Genomic DNA, 27,745 nt, shown 5'->3' on the forward strand with positions numbered 1-27,745 from the left:
TAAACTACCAATATTGATGTTTATTGAGGCACCATGCAGTAAGTGATTGGTTCATAATTTGGGCTAAGAGCCTTTTAAGTAGCATGATGCAACAAGTAACATCATTGCTGGCCTCAGTTGAAATATTAAATATCTAATACCCAGTGTGTGTGTGTGCTTGTGTGCGTGTGGGTACTGTGTCTCCACTTACTGTTCTTCCTTTATTTTTTTGCAGGGTGTTTTCATTGAATTTGTATTCTGCATACACTAATGTAATAGAGTCTGATTTGTACCCCTAACATCATCATATCACAGCACAGATTTACGCATAAGCACACAAATGCCATGTGCAGGATTGTTTGCATCTGGAGTGTAGTCTTAGTGTTGCAGCTGGGCTTTCTTTAACACGAAGCAACAAAAGCTGAAAACTGTAACTCTGATCAGCTCCCTGGAGCTCTGGCTGAAGAGGGATTGTCTCTCCTGTCATGAGAGTGATTAAGGGCTTACACTCTTACATTTCATTCTAGTCAAACATGTGCTGCAGCTTTGCCAGGTATTGCCTCTTGTGTTTGCACACTTTTGTGAACGGTGCTTGTGGTCTTAGGCTTGTTTGTCACGTTCACCTAGAGGGAAAACAACCAGGAAGCTCTCCAGCCTCCTGTTTAGATTCTTTTATGAAACATTTACATTGTACATTGCATATTTGTTTAATGTGGAGCCATTTAACTAAATCTACGACACAAATGGCTCCTTTGATCTACAACCCCTGCCAGGTAAATGGAGGTGCAGGACAGGAGCCGCTCCCCGTCTCGCAGGACCAGCCGAGTAGAGCAGGTAGTGGGACGATGGCTGAGACGGTCCAGAGACTTGGGCAGCAGATCTCACTCTCTGAGCAGGTATTATGTCTTTTTTTTGTTTTTTGTATAAATCCATTATTTTACCATTTTTACTATCTTTGATATATTTTGCCTTGAGATGCACCTGTCTACAGTCATCATCAAAGGAAGCCCATATTTGTAAAACCTTCTAAAACAGGTTCTCTCATCCAGTAACAAATAAATTAATGCTTTAATTTGTGGCTTTTCACAATTATTTCCTTGTTTTTGTTATCCCCACAAATATAAGGCTGTTCACAGTAGTACTGCTCTGTGAGAAATACAGATACTGCAGTAAGATGTCACTCCTGAATTACTCCTCCAGGGATCGGGCTGCAGCAGAAGGGAAGACAGCAGAGTCCAGTAGCTCTGACCAGAGGAATTATCCCTTCCGCTTCAATATTCAGATCCAGCGCGACCCAAACCTCAACTCTCATGGCCTCACGCTTTCCTCCCAGAACCCGATTCTGGTGGAGGAGGTCACCTCAGGTAACGTTTGCAACAGCACCGTTCTAAGGAAATAGCCGTGACACAGATTTCTGAACTTTAAATCAAATGGGTCTCTATACTAAACCTTGTTGTGTTTATAAATAGCTATTCTATGCGGTGATCTGTAGCCCTCTTGTCCCTAAATCTACTGCAGCACTTTTCACTACCTTGGGAGTAGAAGGAGTGCATTATTAGTTTGAATCAGGGCCTTTTGTTTTAAAGCTGACACTGCATGTTCACCTGAGCCCTGCTATAGGAACCTCTTCACCAGCTTAGGCTTCTTCTCCCACAGAGACTTCATCCTACCTGCCAAGAGTCAATTTCTATTGCCACAGTCTGCAGAGCTCTAGTACTTTGTCAATGTCTCCCACCTAAAATCACACCTTTATTATTCTTTCTGTAGGTGAAAACTTACGACAGCGTTAGCCACTGTACACCTCATGAGTGGAGAGTAGCAAAGAACAAGTAATTCCACAGCCACAGCATAAATTAAAGGATTTTGGTATGTAAACCTACAGAATCATCATTTAATGCACCTCTGGTTTTATTCTACTTTATGCTTGTATAAGCTGCTATTACTAATATGTTTAGGACTGATATGTTTACTCAGCTAAAAGCTTTACTGACAACGAGGCTGTGATTGTTAGGAGGTAAAATACTGTATATACAGTTCACTCAGGAACAGAATATTGTTTGGCTCATTCTCCCTGTTGTCTCTAGAACCATGCCCTTATTTTGCATAAAGTAAATCTCCTCAGCAAATGAAGGCGTGGAGCTGTGCCAGACCCCTGCAGGCCTCTGGCCAGTGTACTGTGCAACACAAACTGACAAAAGTGAAGCCTCCAAGGCTGCAGATACTGCATACATGCACACAAAATTATATTAACAGAGGAAATGAACTGTGGTGCTTATGTGTTTGTGTGTGTGTGTGTTCCAAAACACATTTGGAAGGATTCAAGGAAGATGGCGTTTTTAGCCCTCGATTGAGGCTCTCAGGGAGCACATACATTCGGACGATGCACTGTCTCCAAGAATCACTTCCAGGCAAATGCCTGATATGCAATAGACGGATATGACTAAGATTAGAAGTATGGTTCGGGTTTCAAAGAGGTGGAATGTGTATGCAGCTGGGGGGTGTGGTTGGAAACCTTAAATCAGTCCTCTTAACTAAATTAATTTACAGAGATGTAAGGATTTGCCAGCACATGCTGCACAAAAGGCTTCCTCAGTCAGAACCTCGTTTTTTCCCTCTGGCAATAGCCTGCTATAAATCACTTCTAAAGCAGAGGTGAAATCTCTCCTTTAATCAGTTCCTTTTTAGAAGTCTGACGTTTAATAAATGTATACAGAATTTTTTTTACGCCACACTATTAATCACAAAAAATAAAAAGGAAAATTATAAATATATAACTGGATGAAAAAATTTTAATTTCAACAGCACAACAGATTTTATTTCGGTTTGATGACACCATTCAAAATTGTTTTGCATATTTTTAAAAAAAGAAGTATTTGTGAAAGAGATTTATCATGGAATCTATACAATTTTGTGAAGTACCGAGTACACTCCATGATTCAGTAGCGTGTAGAACCACTATTAGCAGGAATCTTTTTAAGTAGTTGTTGTCTGTATGACTTTATCAGTCTCTCAGATCATTGTGGAGGAGTTAGTCCACTCTTTAAAATATTTCTTAAATTAATTGAGATTTGCAGCTCTCTTAAGATCCCACCACATCAGAGTGGCTCAACCATGTTTTGTTTTTCTCAATTTGCGCCATTAGGTTGTAACTTTATTTTCACTGTATTGCATTTTTTTCAGTCAATGGGCTATTGGAACACCTTTCTTCTTTTTCAGCCATTCTCTTGTAGACTTGCTTTTGTGCTTTGGATCATTGGCCTGTTGGATGACCCACTTTTGTCTGAGCTTTAGCTGTCGGACGGATGGCCTCATATTTGACTCTAGAATACTTTGTTATTCAAAGGAGTTCATGATTAACTTAGTGACCTCAAAATGCTCAGATCCTGTGACTGCAAAACAAGCCCAAATCGTCACCCCTCCACCACCGTGCTGGCTGTTGGTGTAAAGTGTTTGTGCTGATTAACTGTTTGTTTTTTAGCAAACTTGTCACTGTGAATTACAGCCAAGCGTATTTGGACTCTGTCAAACAAGACATAAGTCTGTTGTTTGTTCAGCTGCAACATTGCAAATTGTGCTGCCATGTTCTTGAAGAGAACAAACAGGGTTGTCATAACATAAGCTGTGTCCCAAAACGTCGGCTGCATCCTTCGGAGGACTCGGCCTTCACGGTCTACGTGGGCCGGGTCCTTCGAAGACCAAGAAGGCCAGAAGTGCGAGGCTGTGAAATGGGACGGTCTAGCCTTCAGATTTGCATCACCACTGTGTCAGTGAAGTTTAATAAACTCGGCCATCTGCTCCTTGCTATCTAAAATATAACAGGACACTGCCATAAATTCTCGACCGTCTCACACTTCTGTTTAATCAGTTTTCTGTTTGACTTGTATTCAGCTGTGTGAAAATCCCAGAGGAACCCACCTGATGGATTAATAAAGTTGTATTTAATCTAATAATCTAATAACTTTTTCACAGCCAAACCGATTTACTCCGGAACAAATAAAACACTGAAAAAAGCCAAACAATTACATTTTTAAGTTATCCGAGTGATGTTTAACCTCAGTAGCGAAAGACAGCATGTAAACAATGAAGCTGGGAGTCCGCAGCTCTCGCCGGCTCAAGTGACCATTGAACCCCCCGGCTAGCTATTGAGCGGGTGGGTAACAGACGTCTCCGAAAACGTCGGCGCACTTTTGCAAATATGCAATGTCTTGATAAACCAAGCAGATATTTGAAGTTTACACAGCTACTTTCTCGCCTGAAAATATGTTAAAAGTTTCTGGGATATGGTGGGCCACGAAGGATACACCCGACCCATCCTTCAAAATCGGGGAAATGAACGACGCATTTGTCGGCCGCTTTTGAAGGACTCGACGAATTGGGACAGCCTTCGTCGGCTGGCTGTGACGTAATCGGCCTTCAAATGCAGCCTCCGGAGGATGCAGCCTATGTTTTGGGACACAGCTATAGAGTTTCATACTCAATACTGATACCCAGGAAAATACTGGATATACCATTTTTGATAGCGTTGGACAGATAATGGCGCCATCCTGCACCTACAGAAGAAATGGTGAAATATTCACAGATGCTCTGTGAATGGCAACAAAAACCATTACACAGAGGTTTTTAGTAGTTTCTCCAGGCTTGTGTGTCTGAAGCGTTATTCTGTGACCCAACATTGTCACAGATCTGAAATGGTAGAAAAGTTATCATCATGTGGTCAGCAGCCTGATGACTTCAAAATTTCAAGAAATAAAAACTATATGGTTTCTTTATGCATCCTAAAGTACAAAGATGGGATATCAAATACTGTAACATACAGACTCTGAAAAGAATCACTGAAATGTAACTAAACAACAGTTATTGCTATTAAAAGCATATCTGTATTATATCCTACATTTATTTCTCCTAGAAAAGCGCATGGGTCTGAATCCCCCTGAGGTCCAGGGTCAGATTACCTTCTTTCTCTTGTCCTCTTGGTCACCATCTGTTTCTGCCTGTCAGACACACACACACACACACACACACACACACACACACACACACACACACACACGCATAAAGATGCTGTTGCTCATGTCTCCAGTGGCCCCACCGAGTCTTGGCTCAATTCGTTCTCCCTGTCCGTCTGTCTGCAGCACGTGTTGCAGCATCTTGACTGTGAAATATGAATCCATTATTCGATAGGCTTTTTCAGGCCCATCAATATCGCCCAACATCTGTCTATGTTTATTTTAGTTATTTAATTGTGATAACATACTAGTATTCAATGCTTTCTCTGAATTATATGGTTACCTGATGTACAGAATAAACACATGTTGGTGGATGATATGGTTTATTAATAAGTAACAGAGATGATGGATGTCCCTCAGAATAGATTCACGTATGCTATTTGTGATCTGAGGCTCAGTTCTTTTGCTTTCCTGTTAGCAAGTCAGATCGATTGCAGTTTTATTTTTTAGCCGAAATCACAGACGGAGCTTCTGAAAACGGCTTGACTCCCATAATTTGTAAACACAGTAAACAAATTTCAAATGATTTTTTTAATCTTGTTTGCTAGTGTCTAGTTTTATGGAATATGATGTAATGTGCGTGCTGTTCCCGTTAGAGTTAAAAGCGATGATAAAGCAAGACATGCTGTGGGATGTGATTGACAAGTCACTACCCTATGAGAGTGCAGCATCTTTTGGTTTCTCATTCACATCCACCCTTTGCTTGTCACGCCTGACTTTAAAACACCAAATCTGCCGTGGGGAAAACACTGAGCTTAAAGTAGCACAGCTCTAACTGAAGTAGCTATTATATGCAGTCTATGGTGAAAAGTGTGATGTTGTAAAATGTAGTAATTTATCAGCTAACTGTATGCAACACAAAAATACAGTTTCTTTCACATCTTGTACCAGTTCAACCAGAGCATAGTTTAACATGCAGAGTTCAAAGGCACAGCAGCAGCAATAATGTGTAGTAGTTGAATATAATCTGTGCTTCTAATTATAGCTTTTGATCGCCACTGAAACACATTTACATGTTCATTCACCGAAAGGACAAAGATAACAGATTTCGTCAGTAGCGCCGACAGCAGCCAATCGTTTTTGGATTATAGAGATGATAAATAAAATATTATGTCGGTACTGAGAAGTACAGTAAATGAGGTGGAGATAGCACAGTTGTTATATGTGCCCAAAATTGGAAGCACAATGATTGGTCGTCCCACAGTTAGATTTGGAGAGCTGTATGAAAAATTATGCACTGAGTGAGATGAAAGGAAATCACTAGAATACAAGCTACAGCCTGTCAGCAGCACCAGTTGCAGTATGAGCGCAGGCTGATTGAACACCCTCGGGCACGACAACACAAGGACATTTTGTGTGTGCAGGTGGGCCTGCAGATGGTCGGCTCGTCCCTGGCGACCAGCTTGTGAAGATCAATAACGTCTCTGTCGATGACCTGACCCCAGAGCAAGCTACTGAGATAATCAGGTCTGCACAGACAGCTGCATTCACAAACACACATGCATATGCCTGATGATTGGTACATACTCTGCAGTTATTTAAAATTAAGCAATGCATACCATGTGTCATCTTAACACCCTCCCTTTCTGTACTTTTTTTTTTTCAGGGAGTGCCCAGATACGTTGACTATGACGGTACTCAGAACAATGCTGGTGAGTCTGCCCTATCTATCAAAGAGAAACACACTTCAAAGACATACACAGCACAAACAGACTTACAGTTAAGTGGATAATGGCTGGTCCTCTTCCAGCAGCACTTTAGATGAACTTAATGTATTTCTTGTTTCCTGTTTTCATTAGGTAGTAAAAGCGCACTCGCACAATGTGTCTACTGTGTGCACACGTGAATACATACTGTCCATATACAGTGTTTTTATGTATGGAAGCCTGTCAGCAAACTTATTCAGATACCTCGGGATCAGGCATCCTTGCTTACAACAGTCCTGTCCTCAGGGTCTCACCGCTATATCCCCATTAACTGTGACACCATAGTACACACATTCAAACTGGCAGCTCTTCTTCTGCACACACATCTTTCATCAGTCAAACTGTGCGTGTGCGCGGGCACACGTTGTGGACCTCAGCCTGTATTGGTGAAGTTGACGTATGTGTTTGCACTGAGGTGAAATAGATCAGTAAATAAATGGCTGCATCAGCACTTTGGTGATGGAAGCGCCTCTACTGTGTGTTTCATAGCTCACAGCTCCCCCAAGAAATAATTACTGAACTCTAAGGAATTAGCAGCATTTCTTAGAAAATATTCGTCTCTGTCAAATCAAGAGTTTGAACCACGATAAAAAGAGACTTTTCTGTTATAATTAGACAGTGAGATAAGAGAATTGCTTGGCAGTTTCTTTAAGAGCTTTAATCTGCCAACTGTCACTTGTTGTGCAGCAATGAAGGCAACAATGTGTTTATCTTTGTTACCACACAGCATGATTCATATTGCAGTATAAATTTATGATAAAATAATTGTATATAAAGGCTTCCACTTGTATGGATATTCCAGTTTTAACATCTGCTGTATACAGTATATGATTCGATGAGCACAAGATTCACTCAAAGAGCTTGAGAATTTTTTACAAGCAGCATTTTTAAATGTTAAACACAAATCCATAATATATTGCATTAGCACCATGTATTTGTAATGGACAACCCTGCATTTTGGAGGTCATTGCCAAAACCAATATTCTTACTTGAGTCCACATTCTTTGGAGTCATGCATTAGTTTGTTTAGATTTGTAGTTAAAGACCATCACTCGTAGTTAAGTCGTAGCAGTTTAGGATGAAGACATCACTCATTGTGGGGAATCTGTTTACTAGCTTGCTGATTTGAAACAGATTTTTCATTATCGCTGCGATATGATTATCTGTTTCAAGAGCCATGACCCATGCATCGTTCACTGTTTATGAATGCATTTTTCTTTTTTAAAAAAAAGGTCCAACAAAAAAACAAACAAACAAGAAATCCTTGCCAGATGTAAGTTGATGGTTAATTTTGGAAAATTTATTCTCCCCTCTGCACATTAGCTTTTTAAATCCATGCATAAAGCTTCCTCAAACATTACTGGTCAAGATAACTTAGAATGCAAGACTTCAAATGAAAACCAGCTTCTGATACTAAAAAGATACTAAATTTCCTGTACATGCAAAGTTTGCTTATTCATATGCAGATATTTGTTTGATTCTGCACCACTGTAAATAAAGACACCAGAGCCATACTGGTTTATAAACTGTGGTGAAAGCTAAATTAGCAAACATCTTCCATGCAGTTTTTATAGGAGGCATATGATAACTTATGTGTAAGTAAGTAAGTAAAATTTATTTATATAGCACATTTCACAGATAAAAATTACAAAGTGCTTCACAATAAGATCAGACATACAAGTTAAAATTAATTAAAAGCCTGTTTGTATAAAAATGTCTTCAGCTGCTTTTTAAAGGAGTCAGTAGATCCCCACGTGTTTTAAACCTAGTACGTGGGACCACCAGTAGCCTCTGACCTGAACACCTAAGTGCTCGGGATGAAGCATGAGGTTTCAACAGGTCAGAGATATACTGGGAAGCTTCACCGTGCAGAGCTCTAAAAGTTACAACTAAAATTTTAAAATGAACCCTAAAATTTACTGGCAACCAATGAAGAGAAGCCAGAACTGGAGTAATGTGTGACCTTTTGTTTGTACCAGTTAAAAGTCTTGCCGCTGCATTCTGTACAGACTGAAGGCGATCCAGAGCTGATTTGTTGAGACAAGTAAAAAGACCGTTACAATAATCCAAACGAGAAGAGATAAAAGCATGAATAATCATCTCAAGTTCTGCCTTTGACACCAGTAGTCTGAGTTTAGAAATGTTTCTTAAATGATAAAAAAGTTCAGGACAAGTTGTTTAGAGTGTTTCTCAAGAGACATTGAACTGTCAAATATAACACCCAAGTTTCTGAGACTCGACTGAAATGAAGGGTCTAAAGAACTGATATTCTGCTTAATTTCTGAGAGCGTGTGATCAGGTGCAATAATCAAAGTTTCTGTTTTATCTGCATTTAACTGAAGGAAGTTGTCATTAACCATTGTTTGATTTCTGACAGACAATTATTTAAGCAAGACAATTTATAAAACTCAGAAGCTTTGAAAGAACAGTACAACTGAAAGTCATCAGCATAGAGATGATAAGAAATATTATTGTAACGTCTGATAATTTGGCTTTAAGGGAGTATATACAGCAAAAAGAGAATAGGACCTAAAACAGATCCTTGAGGTACCCCAGAAGGCAGAACTGATGTTTCAGACAACACATGATTCATACAGACAGTAAAGGATCTCTGAGATAGATACGACATAAACCATTTTAAAACAACACCAGTAATCCCAAACAAGTCCTTCAGCCGATTTATCATGATGCTGTGATGTGATGACCAATATTACAATCATCACATTCATGAACCTTTTAGACATTTTTTACATATTAGTGTTGTTACATGTTATAAAGAACAACAGTAGCAAACAGTGGTCATTTATAACCTTGAATGTTATATATATATATATATAGATAGATAGAGATAGGGAGATATATATATATATATATATATATATATATATATATATATATATATATATATATATATATATATATATATATATATCTCCCTGTGTGTGTGTGTCTTATATATGAAACTCAACTCCATGTTATAAGTGCTTGTTTAAACTACAGCTTGGAAAAACAAAAGCCAGAGAGTGTCTTATAATGTCCTTACATGTATTTATACATCTCTGCACTGCACCAAATTCAGCCCTGATTAGATTGTAAGAAAGAAAGAGAACATACGTATCCTGTGAGAAACTGCTTCACAGCTTATTGACTCGTATTTCTCACAGGGCCCAAAGTCATCATTTATCACACCGGAGAAGAGGGCCAAGCTCAGGTCCAACCCTGTGAAAGTCCACTTTGCTGAGGAGGTGGACGTTAACGGACACACACAGGTGAGTTTGAAAATATACTATGCAGCTATTCGTAGCACTGCCAACTTTAAATCCTCTGGCTGCCTCTGTAGTGTATCATTGTGTCTCTGAGACAGCTTATGTGATTGTGGATAGATGATGTCACATTTGAAGTTTTATAGAAATGTCATGTGATGGTAATAGATCATGCTCAGCTCTCCACATTTACATCAGTGCACAGGAGTCATTAACACCCCATCTAAACCAGCTCTACACGGTCTGGGTGATCAAATCTGATGACAGCTATTTGCATTTACGTCTGTTATAAATAATTCTTCGTGTTATTTCTTTCTGCATTGTGTTCAGGATGCAAATATTATAGACTGATTTAATATAGAGAAGCATCAGTGTACTACAGTCTTGATTATGACTTGCTGAAGCACATTTTACACGACTCAGTTCACTGATTGTATTCAGTCACCTATTTTCCTGAATGGAGTCAAACTGCACAGATAATATTTAAACATGACTCTATATACATGAGGGTCTGACTGTTTTAACCAAAGGATATATCGTTACATGATTGTCTTGCTTATGGCCAGGTTGACACTTTCAGTATTTAATTCATTATCTCCATCAAGGAGATTATGGTTTTCATAGCATCTGTCTGTAAACAAGAGAGGTCAAAATGTTGACTGTTAATTCTGATAAAACTTCATTTGGCTGTAGAGCGGGGTCATGTTAACAACTCATTAAAATTTGATCTACATCTACCAAGGTCTTCAAGATCAGCATCATGATTTATTGGGTGAATATTGACAAAAAGCCTTATAACTTAGAAACTAGATTTCTTACAAATGCGATGTGTATTGTCAACATTTAAAAAAACACTGTAACATTTGACCTTTGGCCTCACCTTCGAAGTCAGATAAGGTCAAACTTTCATGTCTTTTGTCTTTAAAACTTAAAATTCTACTGCACTTGTTTGCATTGGCATCGTTTAGGTATTCATGCTCACATATGGGGATTTTAAATATCACATTATAATCTGCATCTGAATGTCACACCACAGTTTTTATCTGTGATATCACTTTTACATTTCACATCTGCCCTTTTTTCAGGTTGGCCTCAAAATTTGTAGAAATAAAGTATTGTCATCACAAAGAGAATGAGCTGCCCAGAGTGTTGTAGTACAATAATACATAATAACCTCAAGTTATTCATGTCCAGCTATCTACAAATGAATACCTATTATCCATTATCTACTCCAAAATAATGTTTGTATACAAAATACAATGCTATTCCCTAAAAAGTAAATACTGCCCAGAGAGTGAGGGGCCTTGGCGGAGGTTTGCAGTCTCAAGAGTGCTTCTTATATTTTCGCTGTAACCTGATGTACATTTGGAATATACTGCATATACAAGTGGGCTTAGGCCACGGGCACAACACAAAATAAATCCATATAAGGCAGTACCAGAGTGCTGCATAAGCATCTCTGACCAATACATTGTCCAAAAATAGAAAATAATTTTATCTTTATAATCTTCACTCAGCCTTCCACTGTCAATAACGAGATATACACATGACCAGAATTTACATTAAAATACCAGATTAATGGACCTAAAAGCTCATAGTATTCTGATATATTTTTCAAAGCTTTTGAGACAAAGTCTATTTTTTCAGTTCTGAGACACTTCATGGATAATTTATTCTGACAGGTTTCCTGATTTGATGTGGGGTAGCACAACAGAGATGCCATTTAGTGAGCAGGTTCAGAGTCTGTGGTGTGCACATGCAGGCATGTAGGAGGTTGATTTAATACACAGCAAGTAAACATGGCTCTCATCAATGCTGCATTTAAAAAAATATATCATAATGTGTGTTTTTAAAAAAGGCATTCAAAGCTGTACTTAGATCTCAGTCATACACACTGTGTCGTTCTCTCAATAAGACTGAATGTAAAGCTCATTTATTTAGAAGAAAAGTACTTTAAGAGATTTTAAGTGCTTGAACCATGAAAATTTCTGACTGCTTACATTTAAGACATAATGTTGGTTTTTAGGATTTTTTGAAACTTTCTCAGATTTTTTGCACTAGTTTGCAGAACCGAAGTTTAGTTGATGCCATGTATCACAGTTCAAAATCAAAAGCTTTAATCCAGCCAGCTGTGGGTCATTAACAGTAGATCAGACAGCGAAGCAGACAATTAAAGTGAGCGGCAGGCAAAATCCAGAAACAGTCCTAGGTGTCATTCACTGTGAAAACAAAGAATAGTACAGGGACAATAAGAAACTGTAGGCAGTAGTTGGAAAAGCTCGACTGGTGTGAATATGGCACGCTTGCAACAGGAAGTATTGCACCAGGGGTATAAAAGGAAGTCTGACTGGCTAATTGGGAACAGTTGTAGCAAATCAAACACAGATAAGAACTAATAAAGGCAGGTAGTAAAATTATGCAAAGAGACCGGAGTTCTATTGAAGAAAGGGATATTAATGGTTAGTGGCCTCTGTGATGAGTTTTCAGTCACCCAAAGGTGGCTCTCTCTTTTTTATTTAGCTCGATCACCATGGTAACTAATGATGAACACATAACTCGGTTAGAGTTCAGATTTTTTTCTTTAAAATCGGCTGTAAGCAGGATCTTTCCTCAGATTCTTTTACTTACAGAATGCCTTAAGTATCATAAACATGTATTCTGTGCTATAGGAACACATTTTCGACACAACATACAATGCTAACAGCACCACTTGAAGTGGTGTGTCATATTTGTGAAGACCCAAAGAAATTTTTCATTTGGAATTTTATTGTCCTGAACAAGAAAATAGTGGAAACCGCAGACAAGCTTTAAAACGTGATTTATGGTTTCTAGATGTTCCTTTGCACTATGACGATGAGTGCTTGTCAGTAAAACCAACATTAGATTCAGCTTTACTGCAAACTCGATGCACTTTGTTCCTTTATAAATCTGCCTGTGGTTGTTCAGGGTTCCTACCCTGCAAGCGGATGTGAAATTAGCAGAACGAGGAAAACCACTGAGGCCGGAGAGCCCATTACTAAACACAGAGAAAACACAGATCAATATCCTCCCCATTCTCCGGTCCTAATGTCTGTGATTACAGGACAATAAATATCAGATTAAGGAGAAAAAAAGGGTAGAAGGAGATGGTAAAGAGACCAAGAGAGGTGGAGGGGAGGGGGCGGGATGTTTTTATCATCGTTAAAAGGAAGACAAAATATGTAACGGGGGATGGGAAGCTAGCAAGGGAGGGGTTGTCTAAAATTTGAACGCCCTCTGTTTCAACTTCAAAACATGTAGACATCAATGTTGCATTGTATCACAGTGTCAATACAGAAAAACACTTTCTTAAATCATAAGAGAAGAGGGATGTAGCGGGAAAGATGAGTCACCGCGGAGAATGAGCCGGGTAGACAGAAACAGGCCAGAGGATATGATGCGAAGAAAAATGCTCTGTGAGAAGAGCTGAAGATGAAATAACACTGCTCTCTCACTTTATGGTCTGTTATAATGTGCTAAACATATTCAGTATTCTCAGTCTGGATTGCCAGCATTTAAAAATAACAGTGGTTGTGTTCAAGCGACAAACATACGTCAGGAAAATTCAGCAAATCTGTCTCATGACCAGGACTCCCACTTGATGTGTCCCACATTTTAAAAGGCTCCGTTTTTCCCACTTTCCCCACTGGATGACAGACAAGACGAGCTTAATTCAAAGGCTGTGAAGAAATCAGGGTGACCGGGTGAAGCTGGCGGAAGGCAGTTCCTTGAGTTTTTTGCTTTTATTTTTGTAAAATTGATATATTTTACTCATAAAACATTGTTGGAGGTTTCATTCTGTTTTGGATGCCAGCGATGTGGCGGTACAGAGAACAGTGCAGTCGTCTCACAGCAAGAAAGTTCTGGAATTAAAACTTTCTGAAGAGTTTCTTCCTAAAAGACAAGCATGTTAGATGAAAAGGGTTAGGGTTAGATGCTATTGAAACAGCATTGAGTGGTGCATTTTTGGTGGGGTTCAAGATGGGTCTCTGAGGGTACACTATTTTGGTGATAGACTGTGATAGTGCTGTACCACTAATGTAACTTTCCCACCATGAATATATACCTACTGAAACCCAAAGATGATTATCAGACAGATCAGCAGCTAAAGTCAAAAGTAATGCAACATAAAATTAAACACATAAGTGTAAGAAGGTTTTGTTTTTTTTTATGGAGAAGAAACTTCCAGACTACAGCTCAATGATGGCAAGACAGGAATTACAGATTCAGACATGAACAGCTGTAGGCGCCACAGATCAGCAGTCAATCCTGTTATACTCTGAAGTCTGCCTGCAGGAAGCATGCCTCGTTGGTACATTGTAGTACAGTCTCTCTGCGGACAACCCTGTACCGTCATAAAAAATTAACAGGCACACGGACATTCGCTCCCAAGTGGACCCTAACAGACTCATAGACCCAGAAACTGCAACACACCTTTAAGATTTCCCACATTATTGCACACAGAAAGAGCCACCCTGCTCCCTGTCAGACTTTTACTCCTGAAACCAACTAAATTCAGACTGTTTTTATTTTCTTCACAGGGGAACTCCCTGCTCTTCCTGCCCAATGTACTGAAGGTGTACCTCGAGAACGGGCAGACCAAGGCCTTCAAATTTGAGCCCAGTACCACAGTCAAGGTACTCTGTAGCGATACTGGAGTGTGGCATTATAATGACACACACCTAGCAGCTCTAGCAGAGTTTCAGAGTTGAAGCTGAGGCTCGTGAAGCAGGAAAAAAATCTCAGATTTCCTCCTGAGACAAAAACTAAATCAAAGTTTTAAACTAGACCCTGTAGGAGTGCGTTTCTTCCTGAATGTCAATCAGTCTGACAGCAAGCTCCACATTAAACTGTAACCATATAACGTTGAATTGAATTTACCAGATACAGCTGAGTGATTTACTCACTTCCTCAGCAGTTATTAGTATTAGGCATGCATTTGTTTCCTGGATTTGACAGCTACTCTGAAACTTTCTGTTACCACTCTGACACCTTAACACCTTAACTCAGCTCACCTCAGCAAATGTGTTCCCTGATGTTATAAAATATTATCTCTGAAGGTGTAATTTTCTTTGCACATCAGGACATTGTGATGACACTGAAGGAAAAGCTTTCTCTGAGCCGCATTGAGCATTTCTCGCTAGTGCTGGAGCAGCAGCACAGCATCAGCAAATTGCTGTTGCTACATGATGAGGAGAGGATACAGCAGGTATGCACACACACACACAAATTACATTTAAACAAAAAAAAAGTATAAAATGCATTCCAAATAATATAAGCATCCGTGTTTCTGCAGGTGGTCCAGAAGAAAGAGGCCCATGACTACAGGTGTTTATTTCGTGTTTGTTTCATGCCCAAAAACCTTCAGATGCTGCTGCAGCAGGATCCCGCTGCCTTTGAGTACCTCTACCTGCAGGTAGACTGATGAATGTGCACACTGCTGGGCTTGTCAGATCACTACTCTCTTTTATTATCTGTTATAATTATTGTTTTTCTATTTAAGGATATTAATAGTTACTTTATTTATATGAAATGGCTGCTATTAATATCAATTCTGATTAATTGAGTCACTGCAAACTGACCTAAAGCATCAATAGAAAAACAGGATTCTCAACTCTGAATCAAATCAATAGGCAAAGTGTTGTAACACTTCCAAAATTCAAATTCAAATTCAAATTTTATTTGTCACGTACACAGTCATACACAGTACGATATGTAGTGAAATGCTTGGACAACTGCTCGTGACCTAAAGAAAACAAAAAAGGAAAAGGCTATGAATAAGATAGGAAATAAATATGAAAAATTAAAAAGGGTAAATTTAACTAGGAAGGAATAGAATATAAATTAAGGTTAAAAATGAAATAACTGTACAACACAAATTAGAATGAAGGGTAAATTTAACTGGGGTACACTTATTAAAATTAAAAAGTACACTTATTGCTGCAGTTGGCTCATTTCACCGTGATGCAAATCATCAGACTGAAAGGTCAGCTTGTTTGTAAGTGTGCAGTTTTTCATTAAATCCCACCTGCACCGTGATTCTCTTAAAAGAAGGAAGTTTGTGTTTGTTTTAATACCAAAGCTGACCCTGCTATTTTGGACGTTTTTCTCCAATTAGCTACAAACTGCTGCAAACAAGACAAATCAGTTGCTACACAATGATTAATTCTGATGTATGTTGTCTGTTTGTGCTAGGGGGTGAACGATGTACTGCAGGAGCGCTTTGCAGTAGAGATGAGGTGTAACACCGCCTTGCGACTTGCTGCACTACACATTATGGAGAGGCTAGCGAGCTGTGGACAGTCACCCAAAACCAACCTGAAGATGATCACGTGAGATATAGACACACCTTTATATGTGGACTGTACAGAAAAGATGGCGTAGCTAATGTGGAAATGCTGTAAACCTGCTTTCTTTGTTTGGTCAGCAATGGCCGACAGTAGTCGCAAGAAGACATGCAGTTGTCTGTGTTAAAACCCTCAGCTGCCTGTGTCTGCGACTGTAGTAACATACTAATGTATTGTCAGAGGGCATGAAGCTGAATTTGTGAAGGTCCACCACTAATAGTTACATGTTACACTACAGCTCATGAGAAATGTTGTGTGCTGTCTATGGTGCTGAAGTTATAAGTTATAAGTTTAGTTTGAGTGTAATAAAACTTTATTAACAAAAAATTTGTTTTTTTATCTTCAAATGTTCAATAAAAACATGAATCGCTAATTCATAACGAAGAAAGCTTGGTAACTACCCTTCAAGGACCTGCAGTTCAAAAAAGCACCCTTTCAATAGCCAAACCCATCTGTTCTCTGATTGGATTGTTAAATTTGTGATTGACATGACATTGACCAATCAGATGAAAGGAAGAAAAATAGGGTCAAAATTTGTACTTGTAACTTGAAACTTGAGTGCAGTTTCACACGTATTTTTTGGCACACACAAATCTTTTTTATGCACAAACAAATTCTTTTTACACATACAACTCCTGATTTACAAGTGCAAAACTGATTTACAAGTACAAAATATTTATGACCGCAATTTGAGCCCATAGGGACCTCCAGGACAAGCTACTTTCAAAGCTACATGACCGTGACAGCTCATTATATCACAGCGGATTGCGATATAATGAGCGGTATGTATTATTGTAGAGTCTACCTTACAATATAAAGAGCCGACTGTTTTTGTGATTTGGCGCTTTATAAATAAAATTGAATTGAATTGAGTGGTAGATACAAAGACCTATACTGCCCTATATTGTACCATAATTATTATTTTTTTAATAATTGCGTGGAATGAGTCTTCAGTTGAATGTTTTTAACAGGCAAAAAATACTTCAATAAGTAAATGTTAAATTTTTGTCTTTTTTCTTTTTTTGCTGATCCGAAAATTGATCCGATCCGTGACTTAAAACCCTGATCCGATCCGAACCGTGAGATTTTTGATCCGTTGCACCACTAATATCAAATGCAAAAAATATGGCATGGACATCAGGCACAGGAAGTCTTAATAGCCCATTTTTCAATTTGATGTTTGGAATTTGTTTGTTCTGACCAGCACATTTACATTAATATGCTTTAAAATACGTTTTCCTTAATAAAGTTTTATTGCGCTCAAATTTAACTGTTCTAATTTCAGGACCATGGACAGGGCACACAGCTTTCTCATGAGCTGTGCTCTAACACGTTTTTTATTTCGAGCCTACACAAATTCAGCTGCGTGCACGTTGACAGTACGTGAGATGTAGATCACAGATACACACAAGACTTAAAAAACCTTCTTTTTTCTAAACAAATCACAATTAACAACCTGAGCCAGCCCTATTAATGCATCGCCTGCAGCTAAAATCATCTCTTAGTTTGGGACCTTGTGGAGCCTCTGAGCCTCTTTTTGTTTGCAATGGTGATGAATAGTTTGACAGGCAGGAGTGTCTTTGGACTGTGATGTTTGCAGACAACATTGTGATCTGTGGTGAGATTAGTTTAAACAGCTGGCCACTACCATTTAAAGCAGAAGACAGTGCACAAGAGAGTTGAAGAGGAAAGTGCAGGCAGGTTGGAGTGGGTGGAGACGAGTGTCTCAGATAGCAGCAATAGTGAAAGGTGAAGTTTACAGGATGGTAGTGACACCTGTCATGATTTATGATTTTAAGGTGTTAAGGGTTTCATTGGGTTTGTTCATAAGGGAGAGTATTAGAAATAAGTACATCAGAGGGACAGCTCATGTTGAGCGATCGGGAGACACATAGATGCAAGGCTGAGATGATTTGGACATGTGCAGAGGAGAGATAGTGGGATATACAGTATATGTTGAAGAGAAAGAAGATGTAGTGAAGGAGAGCATGCAGACGGTTGGTGTGAGGGAAGAAGATGCAATCGAGATGGAGGCAGATCATCTGCTGTGGCGACTCATAAAGCGAGCGGTCCAAAAATGAAGACGACCACAAATCTCTTTTTGCTTAAATGAGTGCCTTTCCCTGTTTAACATGCAGGTTTAACAGGCTAGTTGCTTTGTGTGTGAAAAAGTTTTAATATCCTTTTAAACAAAAACAAACCCTTTCAATCTGCATTTGTGTGTTTCCCTCAGAAAGACTTGGGGCATAGAGAACTTTGTGTCATCCACCTTGCTGAGGAACATGCGAGAAAAGGATCTGAGAAAGGCCATCGGCTACCACATAAAGAAGAGCCAATCCCTGTACGATCCCAAGCAAAAGGGCCTGTCAGTCGATCAGACACGGATCAACTATCTGGAGGAGCTGAGTGAACTCAAATCATTTGGAGGGAAATCTTTTGGTGCCACCATGATGGTAGGATTTGATCTGTATACTTTTGTTCTTGAGATTTGGTTGTATATTATAATTTGAATCATCTTCTTTCTCTGCACTTTCTCCACCTCCTCTGTGTTGTTCAGCTCCAGGACAGGGAGTCGATGGTGACCCTATTAGTGGGAGCACGGCACGGGGTGAGTCAGATCGTCAACCACAAGCTGAGCATCCTGTCCACACTCACAGAATTCACCAGCATAACACGCATCGAGCTGCTGCCTGAATCGGAAAAGGTCAGCCTGGTCAAAATATACCTGCAGGACATCAAGGTGAGACCTAAAAGGATACACACCCAAACCTAATATGCAAGAGGAACAGAATACCTCATCTGCAACACTGTAAACACTTTCCTGATGACATTTCCTGTTAGTTTTGTGAGCTATGATCAATGTTAGTCAAAATGTCACCGGATGAGGAAGCCACCTCCCACAGTTTGTCACTCACCCAGCTTGACGTTTAGGATAGCCCTTCATTAAATAATGTCTTTCTCACATTAGCTAGATATTTTATATCAATGTCTATCCACAGTCTATCCATTTTTGTCAGCTCTGGAGGTTTCTGCTTAAGCTGGAAACTAATTAGTATTATTTTTCATCTCTTTATTGGTGCATTTTGTATTTAGCACATGTTGTTTTGATCTGCATGTTTCCCCTTTTCATTAGGTGAACACGAGTAATTGTGCAGATCCTTATCAGTTTTGCAGTTTGGAAACAGAGTTTTGTTCTGTTTGGATGATTGTTAATCAGCTTTAAAAGCTCTCTTAATAAGCTGCTGACTTCCAGACCTCCTTAACTGCTTAAGCACAATATTAATTAGCATTCATCTTAACACGACCCACCTTTACTGCAGTGTTTTAATGAATTAAGATGAACAATTTCTGTTTTTCATAACCTCTTTATATTATTCTCTGCACCCCCTTGCATACAATATACAAACCTCAGCAGAAACAGTGGTTGAACTTTATGCTAAGTGCCTTTACACTGCTGAATTGTCTTTCCCCACAACCTCTCTTTTTCCATTCTCTTTCATAAAGCCCATTACTTTACTACTGGAGTCAGCTGCGGCTAAGGATATGTCCTGCTTAATAGCAGGGTACTGCCGAGTGTTTGTTGACCCTGACCTCAACGTCTTTCCCTGGATAGATGACTCCAAGAAGCACAGAATCTCTGCTGAGGAAGGTACAAAGACAACAATGCGTTCATCACACCTGTAACAATCAATAAATGTTATCTCGTTTTAATTTGGATTCATGTTCACAGGTTATGTTTCACGGTGTGGCAGTGACTCCGATGAATCCTCAGACTTAGACATGGAACCGCTGGTCAACCTGGTGTCTGACAAGAAGCCCCGCCTTCGAATCAGATCTTCATCAGATCCAGATGGACGGAACAGAAAAGACAGTCGGAGAAACAAAGATGAGAGTGAAAAGGGAGAGAAACCTGGCGAGGATAAAAGGCTAAAAGATGAAAAGGGTTCTGACACTAAAAGAGAAAAGTTTCAGCTCGATAAGAATGACGAGAATGAAAGCTCAGAGCACAGGAAGGAGGTGAAGAGAGTGCAGGATTGTGGACAAATAGAGATCCACGTAACGGACAATGATTCGGGGAGACACGCTAGACAGGAAGGGGAGATGGGATGTGACGAGGATGTGCGAGCAGCAGAGGAGGAACCGTCTGTATCAGATTCATGTCATACGGACTCTCATGTCCTCACCAGCGCCTCCAGTGACACTCTCGATGGCCTGGAGGAAGATGACTTGATGTCATGCTCCTCTTCCTCTATCCACCCCAGTGCTGCTTCACAAAGTCACACCAGTGTCCACTCTTCGTTTCACCTTCACCCTTATTCTCATGGGCATGTACAGCCTCACCTGCTTGCCCCACCACCTGCGCACTCCCATCCCCTGATTCACCTCACAACTCCTGACAGAGGAGGAGGAGGGGCCTGCAGGAGATCAGGCGATGGAGCCGATCCCCAGCTCACCTCACCCGTCTCCACTTCTTCTCAGAGCCTTGCTGATGCCCAAAGATCTTCAGGTAACCTCTGCACTGATGACAGCTCCCTGTGTTTCGCGGAGCTCTCCCGCCTCGTGGACTTCCTGCCGAGCCCTCCAGAGGCCAGCGAGGAAGACGACGACGAAGAAGAGTTGAGGAGGAGGAGGAATGCGTTAAAAGAAACAGATGGGGGAAGAGAGGGAGGAAGTGTAAGCAAGGAAGGTGGTTTTAAAGAATATTCGTCATCGCCTTCCCCGTCTTCAAACACAGACTTTGTGTTTAACTTTGACCAGAGCGACGCACGCTGCTACTACAACATCTGCTCCAACATCACCCCCGACAGTGCACGCAGCCTTTCTCATAAACAGAGAGAAGAGAGGGAGGAGGGAGAGGAGACTCAAGATGAAGACCTGGAGCCAATACCCATCCTGCACCCGCCCCCTGGCTTTGGAGACAGCAGCTCTGATGAGGAGTTCTTTGACGCCAGGGATCGTTTCACCTCACCTGAAGACCCGACATCAGGGGCTGTGCCAAGAGGTGATTTACTTTTCACTGTGAGGCTGATCTCAAGAATTTTCAAGTCTTGTATACTGATCAGCAATAAAGGTTGTAAATTCTGCTTTGTTGCCATCTAGTGGCTGAAGTGGTTACTCCCTAAAAGAGTTAGAATATTTACTGGATTACTGAAAATGTTACATAATTGCCAGAACATGTTACATAATTGCCACACCTAACAATAATGGTAGATGTGGTCTACTGATCCTGATGACACTCTTATGCAAGAAAAAAACTGCCATTTCCTTTACTGCATCAGTCCAGGTGGGATAGAAGTATAGTCTAACTGCATCTGAGGGCTTTTATGATATGCCTCAAATAAATATTTCCAAAGTCCACTACAGTACTTCATACCGTCATTCTACTACATTTAAGGGGTTATGTTCTTACCGATTACTTTCCAAAGGCAAAGAATTACAGGGGATTATTATTGGAAAAAAAGTACCAAAGTGAATATAATCTTCTATAACTGCATGTTTTCTCCACACCCCATTAATATTCGGAAGACACCATCTTATTTATCTTATAATCTTTTGGTGGATGATCCAGCTTTGACTAGCTATAAAAGTTAGATTTCACTCTATTGACTCATCTATTAATCTAATACATAATTTGGACCTATATAAACATGTCAATGGAAGAACTATTTTAAATATAATTCATGAATAATGCTTATGTACTTTTCCTTTACATTGTTTAATGTTTTTGTTCTACATTTGACATGTAATGTTATGTTTTACCTCTACTCCCATGAAGGAAAAAGCTTAAACTGCTCCAATTTACGGGATTTTTTGTTTTAATTTGATTTGATATAAAAAGCAAGCTTATTTCAGAGAGGATGAGCTGATGGGCTACTCAAGGCCCCCTCTACTCTAGTAGAGTACAATAAAAATATGACACTGGAAATGAGCTGAATATATCCCCTTTAAGTAGAGTGTCCATCTACCACCACATTAGCTACTAACAGCAAACATTGGAGCAAAACTAATACAAAAAATTGCAGACAAATAGTTTAATGGCAACTGCTGTGCAAAACGAAAAACTAACCTTAAAGGAAAAAGTGATGCAAAACCTGTAATTTTCATTGAATGTACATTTATGGCCTATTTTGTGTGTCTGTGCACTGCACACAGAAGAATATAAATTTTGTTGTGATATTTGTTCTGCTTTAAACACAAAAGCTGAAATTTTTGTGCTATCTTGCAGACATTTGCACAGAGATGAAGCTGGACTTCCTCAGCACACTGAGCCTCAGTGATATCAGAGTCTCTGTGCCGGACACAGACAAAGTTAGAGAAGCAGAAGATGATAGAAAATGGAGAGAGGAAGAAGGAGGAGGCAGAGAAACTTTGTTCCAGCTCAGGAAAAGATCGAAGAAGCGGCGTTCCTTCATGGAAACCGATTACACGTCCAGGGTGTCGTATCCAGAGCCAGATCCAGAGTCAAAGCAGGCCCTGGCTTCCAAGCGATGTCATAAAAAACATTTGGGAGAAGTCAGCGATGCCCAGATCCTCAGTTCAGATCCTGAACCTTCAGAGCAAACCAAGAATCCTAGCCCCACTGTCTCTTCACTTACTCACTCTGAAGGGGAACCTGCTCAGCTTGAGTCAAAGCCCATTCTGTTAACACTCTGCTCGCGTGCACCAGGTTTTGGTTCTCTTGATCAGCCTAGAGACCCAAAGCCTGCTCCCAAAACCAGGAAACAGGAAATGGAGATGGAACCTGACGCAATGGAGTCCAAATCGGTCACCGATCTGGTGAAATCAGTGTCTCCAACCATCACTGTTGTCCGCTGCCGTGTGGATCCAGACGGAAAGGAGAGTGCCGATCGGAGGGGTGACGGAAAGGAGGAAGGGGAGGGACAGGAGCAGGATAGGGAAGGGAAAGAGGAAGGGAAGCCGGAGTCAGCAGCTTTGACAGGGAATGGACAGTTCACTAGTCATATGTTTTTGCAAGAAATCACTAAACAGAAGATTAAAGAGGAGGAAGAGAAGAAAGAGGGAGTGGGAGCATACTCGTCTAGCTTAAAGAGACCACTTGTGGGTGTGCAGGCGCCACCAGAAATCCACATACTGTCTACATGTTTACCAGACGGGAATAAAAAGGGCAGTAACGGCCTTTTGGTGTCCAGTTTGATTGCACCAGAGGTGAAAGATGCAGAGGAATACATGCTTAAAGGCCCCTCATATTCACCACCACCACCCCCACCTTCATCCCCTCTACCCTCAGTACCAGTCCTTCACAAATCCCAGAGTGGCTGTCTAGTGAAGGAGGAAGAGGGCAGCGAGTACATGGAAATCCAAGACAAAATTACAGCTTCAGATTATATGGAACACAATCCCAAGACAAGCAATGACAAAGAACAGGCACACGTAAAAGTCACAAGCGTTAACGACGATGATGCCATCGGGGCTCTGACCATAAGCGATGAAGTTACAGACAGCACCACTTCTGACAATGTTTTTGATGATGATGATGATGAAGTGAGTAATTCACTGAGTGACAGGAGAGATGACAGGACTAAAGCTACAAAGTGTAGAGCTAAATCAGCAGGTCAAAGCGAGTCACAAATCAAGTCTCGCACAAGAATTCATTCTGATTATACTCGTGCTATAAACTCAATTACAGCAAAGCTCGGAGCTGCAACAAGCGCCACGTCTCCTACTTTTAATTCAGGTGTTGGATTGAAAAGCAAGATCACATTTCTCAGTGCTTTAAATCAAACCGTGGATAAACCCAGAAGTGAAACCCAAAGTGCTGAAGATAAAGAAAGTTTAGTTAGTTCTAAGTTAGAAAAAACTAGCATGGCTACAATCACCGATCTCGCTAAACAACCTACTTCTCCGACTCATTTCCTCTTCCAAATCTGTTCCCCTGCCATCATGGGCCGATTATCTGCATCAACGCTTAGGGGGAAGATTCAACAGCTGCCTCTTTATTTATCACGATCTCAAGAGTCTCTCAGTCAACCCGGGATTGGGAACGTGGCCCAGAGTCCTGCTGAGGACAACACCAAGGAAGAAGCAGAGGTCACCATTAAAGTAACAGACGTTAATGATGTCAAACAAAATGCTGACTTAGAAGTTGGCAACACTGCGGAGTCTGTAGAGTCAGATGATTCGGATACAACGGTCACAGGATCAGAGGTGGACGGGGAGTTTTTTGTAGAGCTAACATCAGCAAAGAGTTTTAATTCAGGGACAGAGGTGAAGGAGGAGGTCAGCTCTGACCTGCCTGTTCAGACTGAGCCTAAGCCCCAACATCGAAATTTGTTGTACTCTGGATCTGATAAGGACACACCAGGACCAATAACAGAGCCCCCAGCCTCCATAGTGAGCCAACTCCAAAGAGATGCCGCAGGTTTAAAGATGGACACTCCTGGTCCCATAAAAGACTCTCCAGAACCAAACTCCAAAGTCACAAGTCCAGATGCAGACGTACCAGGTTATAAAATAACCAATCGATCACCTTCCATCCCTCCTGCAATCGTGGTGACCACAGAGAATCTAAATGGGCCCAGGCTTCCTTTTCAGCCACAGAAAATAAGAAGGACAAGTAGCGACAGGCCTTTAATGGATCTTTGTAGACCTTCAGAGAAAGTTTCAGGCTCACCAAAAACACCTCCTTCAGGCTGCAGAGTATTCACTATCTGTGAGGATCCAACAGAGACAAAGGCCCAGGCCGAGGTGGTGTCTGCTCCACCTCTGAAGTCAGAGTTTGGATGTGGTTCTGTGCTATCTTCTGGATGCGAGTCGATCGTAGAGGGGGTGCAGGTGCCACTGGATGCTTGTGGTTGCCCAGCTGTTTACACAAACTGCTTCGGCAGCGAGGACAGCTTCGATGATGAGCTGACGGTCTACGAGTTCTCCTGCCGCACACAGAGCAGCGGAGTAACGCAGACTTCTGGGGCAGGTCTTCCTCTAATGAGCTCTTCCCCTGTTCCCTCCTTTCTTTCCCCTACGTCCTCCCATTCCCCCTCTTTTCCTCGTTCCATTCTTTTCTCCTCTTCTACCTCTGAGCTCAGCCCTCTCCTCTCGCCTCTCTCCGACACCTCTGACCCTTTCACTTCTCAAACGCACAAGGACACCATGAGTCGGCTGGGTCAGCAGCGCTACCCAGAACCTCCCACGGGTTTCCAAGTACTCCGCTTAGATGTAGACCAGCTTCTTTCCATTCTAGAAAGTAGCAATGCTGACCGATCTGTAGGAGGACACAGAGCTCGTCACCCAAGAGAAACGTGCCCTGCTCACTTTACAGAGAACAAAAGGGTGCTCCAGATGGAAGCACGGCGGCTGATGTCAGGCTGCCAAAAGGTGGTGGGGATCGGACAGAGCCCAGAGGAGATGCTTCACTCTCTGGCCAACAGTTTCCGGACCCTGGTGGAGCTGGCAGGCGTGTGCCTCTGGTTTTCTGGGTGCGACAGGTGCGACCGGAGGAACGCAGAGGCCGTCGCAGGTCTGGCAGATGTGGCCCGCTCATTCAGGGACTTCTGCCTGGCAGCGGAGCGTGCCAGCAGCAAACGCAGCTGCCAGGACCTGAGCACCAAGCTGCTAGCCAAACAGTGCACAGCACTCACCGCTTCAGTCTTCTGCCTCACTCAGCTGTTCCGCACCCTAACTGCACTCTGAGGCGACCACAGCCCTTCGAGAAATTACCTTCAGCCTTGCGACCTGTGGCGTTCAACTCCACATCCGTGAGGTCACCAGTGAGCTCACAGCTGCTGTAGGTGTGGATAAGTGTGACCTGGGACTCTTGGCTTGCGGTGCTGTTCCTAGGAAGCTCAAAAAACTGGGGCCGGTTAACAGTTTTTTTTCTGGTTATCAAGGCAGAGATCGCCGAGGCGCATGTGGTGACTGACTAGCTGTGCACGTACTGTACCAAACAAACCAGATGGATAGCCAAGAGCCAGACTGTAGAGTGCTGCAAGCTTGCATTCCAATATCAAAGCTGATGTACTTGAATGTATTCTATGTTATTATCTGTTTGTTTATTTATTGATTGGTTTATTTAATGAGATACTGCAGTTTGGAAGAAAGGAATGTCAAGGAATAAATATGGAAATGTTTACAGTCATAGACAGAGGAGCAGTGGTGTGTCAAAGTAGTGGGCCTTTTTCACACATGCACAAGCACACATGTAATCGATTCAGAGTAACTCTGACTCATCCATTCATACACTGGCCTTTTATTCAACAGACTGACCATTTTAACTCTTCTGATCATCTGACTGCAGTTTACGGATTCTTATATACTGTATCTTAATAGGACGTCAGTGAAGACTTTTTCTGAATGTTAATGTTTACAAAACCAAAAACTAGTGTGGGACATGATTTGATGATTTCAAGCCTGAAGCCATTTGCTGTTTTATAAACCTAGTAGTGGAATGCTCATGTATGCGCGTTGCAGGATTTTATGAAACGGCACATTGAGTTTTTTGTCCTTTTACACCAACATTTGATAGGATCTGTGGAAACGTCAAAGATTCTCAACATTTTCTTTCATTTATTTTCTCTTTGACTGAAACCTTCCAGTGCATGGTGACGTTACCATTACAGCTCCTTGCATTTATTTCCATATATTAATTTATTTTTGTATATTCCACAACAGTCCGCAGGCTACAGAAGATACTTATCAATAGGTATTTATGGTGTGTGACAGTTCTTGAGTTTCTGATTGCTTTCAAGATTATAAAAACCATCACACCTCTGCTTGAGTTCTGAGGATGAAGAAAAACGACTGTCCCTTATACTAAGTGCATTATTATGAATTTCCCAGTATGACTACAAGTACTACTTGACCAGTGACATAACTTGGCCACAGAATGCAGTATTGTTAGCTTTTTCAGCCTTTGACACATTATGTAGGCCGGTCAGACCCAGTGATTGGTTCACAGCCTCTTCTTAGTTTTCTTTAAAATTTGACACGAAAATTATGTAAAACGCTGATTTGTGGATAAGCTGCTGTATGGCAGCATTTTCACTGGGAATGTTTAACAGTTAAAAGGCTCGACACACAAGACCTGCATGTTCACTGCAGAAATAACCATCAAAACTCGTTTCACCACTTCAGTTCAGGGGATACAGTAAACTGCAAACGGTGTTTCTTTTTATGATAGCAGCCAAAACGCTTTTATTCACATTACTGTTTTGTTTCATTAGGTTCCAATAAGATATTTTCCTGTATTATTTTTTCCAGTTTGCAGAGAAGAATGGGTTTAGTTTTACCATTATCTCCGTGTGGACGTTTCCCTAAAAGTAATGATGGAAAACCTTTTTGTTTTTTAAGTCCTCTGTGCTCACGAAGCATGCTGTTATAATCCATAAAATGCATTGTTATCTCTTCAGGGATTTTATCTGTGAATGACGGATAGATGAAGTCTGTGCTTGCTTTGTAATGCTCAATTCCCA

At 40.8% G+C, this 27,745-nt stretch overlaps 1 protein-coding gene across 3 annotated transcripts; it reads left to right on the forward strand.

The window, feature by feature from the left end:
• Positions 1 to 756: 756 nt before the first annotated feature.
• frmpd1a (FERM and PDZ domain containing 1a) lies at positions 757 to 25,967 on the forward strand. Of its 3 annotated transcripts, XM_085356411.1 has the most exons (15): positions 757 to 875; positions 1,180 to 1,343; positions 6,350 to 6,452; positions 6,592 to 6,637; positions 9,856 to 9,960; positions 14,514 to 14,609; positions 15,056 to 15,181; positions 15,269 to 15,388; positions 16,168 to 16,304; positions 18,553 to 18,772; positions 18,877 to 19,059; positions 19,824 to 19,968; positions 20,050 to 21,321; positions 22,546 to 23,421; positions 23,494 to 25,967. In XM_085356411.1, exons 1-15 carry the CDS (start codon positions 757 to 759, stop codon positions 25,965 to 25,967), a joined length of 6,186 nt encoding a protein of 2,061 aa, XP_085212537.1. The 3 variants fall into 3 exon arrangements, with proteins under 3 accessions (XP_085212537.1, XP_085212535.1, XP_085212536.1); XM_085356409.1 differs by having other exon boundaries at positions 22,546 to 25,967; XM_085356410.1 differs by having other exon boundaries at positions 22,606 to 25,967.
• The last annotated feature ends 1,778 nt before the right edge of the window (positions 25,968 to 27,745 follow it).

This window comes from Diplotaxodon limnothrissa, linkage group LG6 (genome assembly GCF_057381915.1).
Source record: "Diplotaxodon limnothrissa isolate DT_005_m linkage group LG6, D_limnothrissa_male_GT1.1, whole genome shotgun sequence".
NCBI classification, from domain to species: domain Eukaryota; kingdom Metazoa; phylum Chordata; class Actinopteri; order Cichliformes; family Cichlidae; genus Diplotaxodon; species Diplotaxodon limnothrissa.